General features: G+C 37.3%; 1 protein-coding gene across 1 annotated transcript; it reads right to left on the bottom strand.

The window, feature by feature from the left end:
- Positions 1–7,518: 7,518 nt before the first annotated feature.
- LOC147277961 (uncharacterized) lies at positions 7,519–9,236 on the bottom strand. Its single transcript, XM_086254166.1, has one exon. It carries the CDS (start codon positions 9,176–9,178, stop codon positions 7,751–7,753), a length of 1,428 nt encoding a protein of 475 aa, XP_086110292.1. The 5' UTR covers positions 9,179–9,236; the 3' UTR covers positions 7,519–7,750.
- Between the last annotated feature and the right edge of the window lie 1,374 nt (positions 9,237–10,610).

Genomic DNA, 10,610 nt, shown 5'->3' on the forward strand with positions numbered 1-10,610 from the left:
ATTTGAAAAAAAAAAACCTCGGAAGAATTTTTATTAAATTACTTTGGAAATATTTTGAGAATTTATTTTAAAGAATTAGGGATTTGATTTGAGAAATAAAAAGGTTGTGATTGAATTTTTAATTTTTGTTTTAAATTGGGCTTGACCCAAAAGTTGACTTTAAAAATTAGTGGGCTTTCGTCTTTGACTTTGAGCACGTTAGATAGGTCTCAGGTCCACAAGTTCGTAGACACGAAGCACACGTAAATCGGAGTTACGGTTTGAGAGTTACGGCTTTTGAAGTGAGAGACAAAGTTGTAATTTTGCTTGGGCTGAGTTTAAATAACCAAAAGTCAGAAATTTCTCTCTCTTCCCTCATTTCTCTCTCTCTCTCCCCGTGCTCTCTCTCTTTCTCGATTCTCTCTCCTCCTCTCCTCCTTGGCCAAACTTTGATTGGCCATAACTCTATGATCCGACCTCCAATTTAGGCATTCTTGGTGGCGTTGGAAAGCTATCGACGATACCTTTCTATTGGTGGTCTCGGATCAGCCATCCGACCACCCATGACAGCGCAACAAGCCACCAAATTTGCGGCTGCACCACCGCGATCTCACTGTTCCGGCAGAAATTGGATGGCCGGACCTACTGGGCTTTGTTCCCCTCGTCATAGTGAGTCCAGCCATGGTCTCCGTTCGTTCATATGATGCTCCACGACGGAGCAATGAGCTTGGGAAACCAAATCTCCACCATCGGCCTCACCGCCGATTTCGGCCATTTCTGGCGAGATTTGGCCGTCGACCCAGTTATGAGAAATGATCCTCTAGGTTGTGCCGCCGCTGCCCCCGTCAGAACCGCCACTTGTGGCGGCGGGTTGGGTGGTTTTCCTTGTTAATCAGCTTCCCTAGGACTTCCAGAGGCCAATCATAGGATCCATATTGCGTATTGGTGCACGGGCTCGGGAAATCTTATTCTCGATGCTGTCATACTGCCGGATTGGAGATCCGAGCAAAGGCGCCTTAAGGGCAATTCTGTCTTTTCACAAGTTAGACGGTGAGTGAAACTTATCTGGTTATATTGTAGATTAGAAGTCTTATGTGATTTGTCTGTCATCATGGGCAATTCTGCCATCATGGGCGAATTGTCTGTTTTATGTGATTTGTTGTTGTAGATTAGAGGAGGCTAAGTGTGGACTGGATCATGAGAATGAATTGATGATGATATTGAGGCTAAGGGATTAATTGAGAATTATAGAAATGCCTTAAGATTAATTACTGATTAGATGAGAAATGTCTATTATCGAGGTTATTGATTGATGATTAGGCAATTGTTCGGCCAGAAAGATCTAATTAATTTTTGAGGAAGTATTGGTATGATTTGAGGATTATTATTTATATCTTGGTATTTTTATGATTTATATTGATTATGAAGAGAATAAGAAATGTTGGTTTAAATTGATTGGGAAACTGAGATTGTTATTTGAGGAAGATGTTAAGTCTTGATGTTGGTGAGTGGTGTTGACCGGATTATAAATTTTTATAGAAAACAAAAACTTAGACCCCGTTCGATTATGAGGGCATATCGATCATTTTACATTTTTACTCAAAATTCGTATATCTAATTTCCCAAATTATTAAAGTAGACGTGTTTCTATATTTGGTCGATATAGCTTCATCTCTCGGCTATTCTAGTAACAAACAAGTATCGTGAGTAGGAATCAATTTCGGAAAGGATTCGACGTAGCTCGGAATAAACTGAGTGGACCTTGATTTTAATAATCTATGTTTTGCTATGTGTTTTCAATCTCTTGATTTAAGTTGAACCTATCTTGTGTTAAATTTGAAATTTTTCTCAAATAATCATTTATACTTGTTGATTTCCTCTTATCTGGAATTTCATAAATTTTACGAACAAGAATTGTTTCAACATGTTTTATATGTGTATTCTTGTGGAAAGTACCTTGATTTGAAATGGCGTGATTTAAATTCAATTTGTTTATGGGAGGATTTATTATATCTAGTATGATTATCGTAATATTTATTTATTTTTGGATGTGGAATGTTGTGAATTGAGAATGCATACTTGGATAGAGTTAAATTTGTTAAGGAGAGTTTTGGAAGGAATTGAAAAATGCTTAACCATTTATCTCAAAGTGAGTAGAGATTTAAAGAGTATTTAAAAACTGCTGTATAAATGCAAGTACTAATCGGATGAGCCTGCCTGTGTAAAATGTACAGGATTGTGGCTAGGATGTGAGCCTACTCGTGCGGAGTGACCTCTCCGTACGAGATTGTGGCCAGGATACGAGCCTGCTCGTGCGGGGTGACTCCTCCGTACGAGATTGTGGCCAGGATATGAGCCTGCTCGTGCTGAGTAACCTCTATGTACGAGATTATGGCCAGGATTTGAGCATGCTCGTGCGCGGGATTGTGGCCAGAACATTGTCTACAGTACGGATACGAGTATGGTGTAGTTTCATTATTCTTCCAAGGAATTCCACTACAAAAGTTTAAACGAGAAGTTATTTTTATGCTTTAGCTTGATTCTTGGACTTCTAAGTTTGCATGATACTCTTCTTTAGGAAGTTCCCAATGAATGACTTCATATCGGTTTTATTCATTTATCTTATGCTAAATGGTTTTATGACGTTTTAGAAAAGTTTGCGAAATAGTTTTAAAACTGGGGGATTGCAAAGAATGATTGCGAGGTCTTAGAGATTTTTATTTTAAGACTTCTAAAAGGATAAATAAATTTTATGTTTCGTTTTCTTAACTCGTTCACTCACTGAGTTTATCTCACGTTTTCTCGATTTTATTAATCTTTCCCCCCATGTAGTAACGGTGGTGGAGGTCGAGCCAATCGCGTCGATGCATTAACGTCAATTTCTTTACTCAGACTCTGTAAGCACCACTTCCATTTTGAAAAATTTATTTCACTTTAATGTAGAATTTTTTGTAACAGAAGTAGTGGTTCTGATAACCATACTTAAATTATAAGTTATTTTGTATTTGTTGGGTCTGAGGCCCCTTTTTGGTTGTGGTAGAGGTGGTTGTTGGGTTTAGAAGTGTTTTACAGGTTTTATAAATTTTGGGTTAGTCAATTTTCAGGGAATGTTCTGCCGAATTTTCGGTAGGATTTTCCTTGAATTTGGATCCCACAGGACCTCTCCGAGTTTCAAGGTGAAATCCGGGGGTGGTCCTGTCACGTTGAGCTTTGTGTACGGCGTCGAAGGCTGCATTACGTACAAGTTGGGTTGGAGTTCTGATGGCACCAACGCACTCAGGACGACAAGAGGAAGCCATTGCTGGAGGTTCGACAGCTCGTCCTTGCTGGAATCGGCGGATCGCCGGCAAGGGAACTCAGGTCTGCCTAGACTCAATCTGGCATCAACGTTTGGTTTCACGGCACGTGGAGGGCAGTGAGAGGAAGAGGGAGGAGAGACAAGAAGATCGGGACCGGTCTTGCCGACAACCGTCACCGGACGACGAAGCACGAGCTTGTGACATTAGCGCAGAGAGAGAGAGAGAGAGAGAGAGAGAGAGAAATGAAAGTGACCCCTAGGGTTATAATCGAAAAATTAAAATAAAAAAGGGTCAAACCTAATTGGGTGTTAGTTGAAAAAAGGGATTTTGAGAGAGTTTAAAAAATTAATAAGAGATTTTAAATTAATTTTATTAAGGGCAGAGGTTTTGAAATAACGATTTTGGATAGTTTACCATACTAAAAGTCATAATTATAAATTATTTACTGTAGTGGTTATCACAGGTTAGAATTAAAAATATGTAACATGCATTCTGCACAACTAAAAGCTTTAGCAAATTCATCTCAATAAAAAACAATGGATAATCTATTTGTTACTACTTTTTTTAACTCTGTACACAAATAAGCAAAAGATCATACTAAAAATTATGTGCTTATGCTCGCTCTCCTCGGATTAGCAATTAAATGTTAACGTTTCTCCTATCAAGCCAGTGAGATCCCGAGCTTTGGCAAAGAACATCACCTTTATCTTAACAAATAAATCCTCAACCCCCTTAGTTGTAGAGTCCATGGTTACAGTCTTAAACTTCTTAATTTGGCATGAAATCCATTGCAGAACACCCTGCCTCATGAATTTATTGTTCTGGTACATGTTCCCTGCAACAATAGTAACACTTTCAGATTAATTTTATGACAGGAAAAAATTAATAAAAATTCTAGTTACTAGAGAAATAATATAAGGAATCAGAGGTTTCATTAATGGCAAGGATGCTCAGTAAATAATTCAATTGGAAAATTATTAGACAATGCCAATATCAGTCCCAATGTTTTCAGAGGCGAGGCATAAGCCTTCGGGGACATGCATGAACTATTATAATAATAAAAATTTGTAAATAATATAAAATACTTCTACATGAATCATGATGCAGTCATTGTCATTCAAACATAATAATCAATCCTAAAAGAAACAGATTATTCCACACATCATCTTACAAAACGGAGGCTACTAGGCTTCTTGAAGTATTGAGGGTGGGAAAAAAAGATAAAAAATATAGAAAAGAGAGAGTGTTTGGGTCACAAAAATCTTAGTCCACGTGTCAAGCTCAGAGTGTGATTTGCTTTGGATTCTTTTTCGGGATGCGGGTGTGCCACCAGCTGGGAAAACTCCCTGGGCCGAAAAAAGAAAAAAGAAAATGAAAGAATGGTCTTTTCAACCAAAAATCTGACTCCTTGACCAGGGACTGTCCGGCCGAGAGAAAACCTTAACTCAGCCTAAGTTCTTTTCTGTGCTAGCACAATCCAGGACTTCACTGTGTGGTAGGCCCGGCCCTAATCATGGGCCACCAAGTGCGACGGCTCAGGACCTATTTTTAAAGAAGATCCAAAATTTATATATATATTATTATGTTTTAAATAATATATTATTTTTTAAAATATAAAATAAAATAAAATAATCTTGAAAAATTGGGAAGTGAAAAATGAATCGTTGCTTTACACTTACAAAAAAATAAAAAACGTTGTTTTTCATACTTGAACATTAGAAAAATAAAATAATACATTAATACTAACAATTCTAATCTTGTGGCAAAAAAAAAAAAAAAAAAACAATCCTAATCTTAAATGTTAGAAAACTAGAATGCAATGTCCCTTTTCAGACCTTCACGCACATGCTCTCTCTCTCTCTCTCTCTCTCCTCTCTCTCATTTCTTACTCTTCTACTCTCTTTTATTTCTTTTAGTTTTATCTTCTCTATTTAGTTGTCATTTGTTTTTCTCTTAGTTTTCTCTTAACTCAAAAATCAAATTTTCTAAATTAAGGGTTGAATGAAATTATGGCTCAAATTTCAAAAAAGAAATATGAAAGGTATGATTTCTCTAGTTCTCAAATTTTACTTAATTATTTCAATATCATCTTAGATTTTTTATATTAATTGTAATTTTGTTGTCTATTTTGTCAATTATTGAGATTTGTAGATTGGGGGAAAATTCTAAGTCTGCTGAGCTAATCCAATGACAGCTGATCTAACTCAAGTCTTCAATTGGGGGAAAATTCTAAGTCTACAAGGTGCTATTGTTCTAACTTTAATTTCTAAGTCTATATTCAGAAATTTGAACATATTTTCACTGCTTATGTACTTGTGCTTGTGTATTTGTTTGTTAATTTTGTTTAGTGTGTTTGTTCATTGATGATTTTGCTTCTAAAAATACTAGAAGAAATCACTTTCATTGAATTTTGGCAGTGCTGCATTGTTTTGCAGAGATGCATAACTGTTTTTTTTTGACATAGTTGCTTCAAGAACTTTGCATAATAGAGCTGCTCAAATTGGACAGCAAAATGGACTTTGTAGAATGTATATCTACCTTTTTTGGAGATAATTGAAAAGCTATTATGTTTGGCAAATTTAAAAACTGCAACTTTTATTATTTTTTCTTAAAAGTTTGTATGTCCAAAGATCTTATTGGGCAAGAATCTCAAGGGGTTATGACTTTTATCTTTTGAGATACCTCGGTTCCTTGTTTGGGTAGGAGTTGCCTTCTTTTGATATGATCTTGATGGATTGCGCTCGGGCTAAAATACTTCTAGAATTCTGGGTCTTCGACTTATTCTCGACCCATTTCCTGATTGATCCGTTCTGGCTTTGATACTGTTCATTTATTGGGCCAAGCTTGCTATGGCCCAACTCTCCCATCAGCCCAAGCCCATTTTAAAAAAAGAATGCAAAATTAGGCCCAAACAATATTGCGTTCACAAATGGAAATTTATTTGAGCAGGCGATCTCATTATCAAAGTATACGGTTTCTTCAGTAAATTTTTTTATTTTTTATTTGTTTCACTTCATGCTTTTTAGTGCAATACTAAAAGAAAATTTTGATTTGACTATTATCCTTTTACCTATCTCGATCTACATTATTGTTCAGTATGCTTTTCATGAATTTATTTGCTTTTATATATGATAGGATTAATTCTACTATTGGATTTTTAGTAAACTATATGACATGGTGTCAGACTATGATATCTTTTGCATGCCCAACGAATCATCGATATTTGATTTCATACTTATTCCAAATAATTAATTGTTTACCTTGGCCATTGTTATATATTAATTATCATACTCAACTTTGGAATGAATGCTCTTATCCGATATAAATATGGGTCAAGTTCATGAGCCACACCATTTTGTGTACCGATATCGTGTGAACACCGTGACGTTGTCGCTCTGCCAAAGAGTGTAAAAATAGTATGTAAAATGGTGTGGCTTTTGAACCTGACCCATATAGTATTGGCTCAAGAAAGTCTTCACTTAAAGAAATTCTTATCATCCTAGAGTTTTGTTGACTACACGAATTCCAGTCCATAATTTGGCTTAGTCTCTATTTCTACATCTCACCGTATCTAAAAGGATTTTGATATCTATACTCAAAGATTGTTTATGCTGCTTTATCATATTTGCTTGGTTGTGTGGCTTTGTCCGACTACTGGCTAGAAGCAGCCATCATCAATGGGTTTATGAAATAATTTTGCCAAGCATTCCTTTCTTTTGTTGTTCACAATCGGTTTCTTTATTATTGAATTATGGATTTGATTTCATACTTTATACTATTGTACGTTGTGTAAATATCACAAAAGATGGCACAACTAAGATCAGGACTAAACGTTCCTTAATTATCAAATGAGATTGATTGAGGGCCATAAGATCCTCAACCCTCTAAATTGAATAATGACGAGAAGATCCTCAATCCTTATTCACTACAACATTATCTAGCAAAGTTCACTAATTTTTTTTGTTGGCTATTAATGCAGCTACCACTATTTTTGGTATGGATTGCCCATTTGTACCTGCACTCACTATAGAGTATGTTGGAGATATTTGTTGGGGTGGCAAGAGAGTTAAGGACACCCAAATGTAGGAATGGTGGAAGATTTTGCCAAAAACTGTCATGACAGTCTGATAAGTTGCTCCTCACCAATGTTGCAGTTAGTTGGTTTCAATTTTTCACCATATCTAATGAGGTTGCTGTATTGGTGAAAGATTGATATTATTAAACAATGATATGTCATGGATTCTTCTACTTAGTAGAATCTACTATCATTCAACGTGAACTCTACAAAACATAAAATAGGAAGATAATACAAGATACATTGCTTTGTTTCTACTCCCTAGATCAAGTAAAATGATCCTAACTTCTCCCTCCATGCTCTGGATCTCTTATTTCCTTTAAGCTTCTTGTTTTTTGACCTTTTAAGTCACCAACACCAAGCCATTTGACATTTGTTGTAATTTGCTAGGCTGTCTTTACTTACATGGTGCCAGAGGAGCACCACAAAGACAATCGTTCCCCAGAAATGCAGTAGCAGCAAACTTGGTGGCTGGAATTGGTCCACACAAATGGTTATAGCTCACATTCAATCTCTCAAGCCCCGAAACCGCCTTGGGCACCTTCCCAAAAACCAAATTCCTGGACAAGTCCAAGTGCTTCAGTGTCTCCGCAATCTTCAAGCTTTCCAAGTTAAACTTCAACTTATTTCCCGAAGCCCAAAAACCCACCAAGAAATCAGTCTTATTCAACAACCCAATTGGACTGCCCGTAATTTCATTCTCAGATAAATCAATATAATCAAAGAAATAGGTTTGCGCAGGCTTCCAGTTCTCCAACTTCAACTTGATCCCACACTTTGCAAGCTTCAGAGAGTAAATGATTGGCGAAGAAGTAACCCATTTTGGGATTTCCTTCAAATGGAACTTGTTGTACGACAGATCAAGGGACTCAATGCCTTTCACGTTCAATTGTGGAAATGGGTCGGAAAGGTTGTTATGAGAAAGATCGAGGTTGAAAATCTTGGTCAAATTGGCAAATCTCTTAGGCACTATTCCAGTTAATCGATTGTGAGAGAGATCAAGGGTGTCAAGGGCCTTGAAATTTCCAAGAAAATCTGGGATTTGACCTGATAAGGCATTGTGACCAAGCTCAAGGTAAGCTAATTTTGGTGCTAAAGAGGAAATTGAAGCTGGGATTTTCCCGGAAAATTGGTTGCGAGAAAGACTAAGGACTCGGAGGTCCGGAAAGGATCCGAAAAAATCGGGTATGGAACCCGATAACCCGTTTCGCTCAAGATTCAAAAGGGTGAGGTCCTTGAGGTTTTTAATGCCGTACGGTAACGACCCAGATAAGAGGTTACCACCGAGGTTGAGCTGAGTCAAACCGGTCAACTGGGAGATTGAACTCGGGATTGGACCAGTGAACCGGTTAAAAGAGAAACCGAGTGAACCGAGTTGGGTTAAGTTTCCGATCTTATCGGGTATCCGGCCCGAAAGCTTGTTGTTTTGGATGTAGACGTATTTGATATTGGGCAGTCGGAATAGGAGATCAGGGAATGGACCCGTGAGGTTTCTGAGGTTTTGGAGATAGATGCCGTCTAAAAATTTGAGTTTTGAGAGAGAGGGTGAGATTGTACCCGATAAGAAGCTGTTGGGTTTGTCGGGTTGGCCCGAGAGAGACAGCATTGTGACCCGGTTGTCGAGACAGTTAATGCCCGCCCATGTGCAGCAATCCGTACCCGGTTTCCACGAGCTCAGCATGTTGGATGGGTCAGCTGCGATGCCTGATTTGAATGCAAGTAGACCCGCTTGGTCGTCCACGTGGCAGGCCGCTGAGATGGGTTTGAGGCACTGGAGGGTGAGGATAGCGAAGAGGAGGAGGGGGAGGTAGTTCTTCATGTTCATGTTTTGGTTTCTGAGTACTTCCAAATTGGCGAAATGAGTTTGGAGACGCTCAGAGTGAAGAAGAGGTAAAGGGCTTTTATAGAAAATATAAGATAAGTTTGACTTTGAATCAATTGTAGTTTGACCAAGATTACATTGATTAATTAGTGTCCAGAAACTTGTAATTGAATCAAGGTGAAGAGGTTTTATATGAGAATTACAGGAAAACCAATCTTTTAGTGATTGAGGTGCACGTCCCAAGAAAGCAAGCAGGCAAAGCATAAGCATTATTCAATGAATCTATATTCAATTCAGTGAGGACAAAGAACTTTAATGACCAATTTTACCCCAGTGGTCAAGCCTGTCGGCTTACCTTTGTTTCTCATTGCTTCTACTCATTTAATTTTGAGAATTACTAGAGTTTTGTACTTTTACGTGGACTAATAAAATTGAGTCATAAATTGCTCTAAAATTTATAACTAAACATATTTTTATCTTTCTTAAACATGCAACCAAACACCTTAACAACCCCCCACCCAGTCAACCCAGAAGTCACACCACCACCCATCCTCACCATGGAGGCTCCAACATCGGCAACCTCCACCCTCGGTGTCAGCGTCGGCGACCTCCACTGCCGGCAACATCTACCACCGCATAACCATTAGAATCCCCTCCCTCATCTTTCTTCATTTTTTTTCGTCTCTCTTAAACAATAGGAGGTCTACTAATCAGGGCCGGCCTTGAGGCTAGGCGGGCTGGGCGACCGCCTAGGGCCCAGCCTAGTTTAGGGCCTCTTATTGTAAATTGGGCCTCTCCCTCTTATTATGTTATTCAGTATTTCAGTCCACTAAATTAAAAAAAAAAATTAATTGTATATTAATTTTTGTCAAAGGTAGTAGAAGACAAAACGATTAAACTTTTCACTTTTTCCAATCTCTTCCTTTTCGTCTCATCTATCTCCACTGTGGTCCAGTACTGTCTTGCTTTCCTTTTTTTTATTCACAGTACTCTTGCAGTCTTTCTTCTCTTCTCTTTTCATAATTTCATTGATTTATTCTATTTCTATTCCTCTGGACCTCTTCGTTCATCTATGTCACTCTCAATCACACAGTACAATTGAAGAGGAAATAAAGGAAATCTAAGAGAAAGCTAAAAAGAGGTAAAACCTTTTTTATTTTTCAATTTGGACTTAGATTATTAAAATTAAAATTGTTTAAGAAATTGCTCAACAAAATTAACACACTTTCTGAATCTATATATTTTTGTGGTTTGGGCTGTTTGGCTTACAAATTACAAATTTACAATATATATAATATATTATATATAAATTGATTATCAATTTTTAATTTTTATGAGTGTATTCATATATGCGAAAAAATTTGTTTGTTATTGTTTTTTTTTATTTAACTCAATTTAGTTATTATATGAGGGCCTCAATTTTTAATCTTGCCTA

This window comes from Dryas octopetala, chromosome 8, assembly GCF_963921425.1.
Source record: "Dryas octopetala chromosome 8, drDryOcto1.1, whole genome shotgun sequence".
NCBI classification, from domain to species: domain Eukaryota; kingdom Viridiplantae; phylum Streptophyta; class Magnoliopsida; order Rosales; family Rosaceae; genus Dryas; species Dryas octopetala.

Excerpts from the sequence above, each read along its gene's own strand:
- LOC147277961 (XM_086254166.1), bottom strand. The coding sequence starts at position 9,178 with ATGAACATGAAGAACTACCTCCCCCTCCTCCTCTTCGCTATCCTCACC.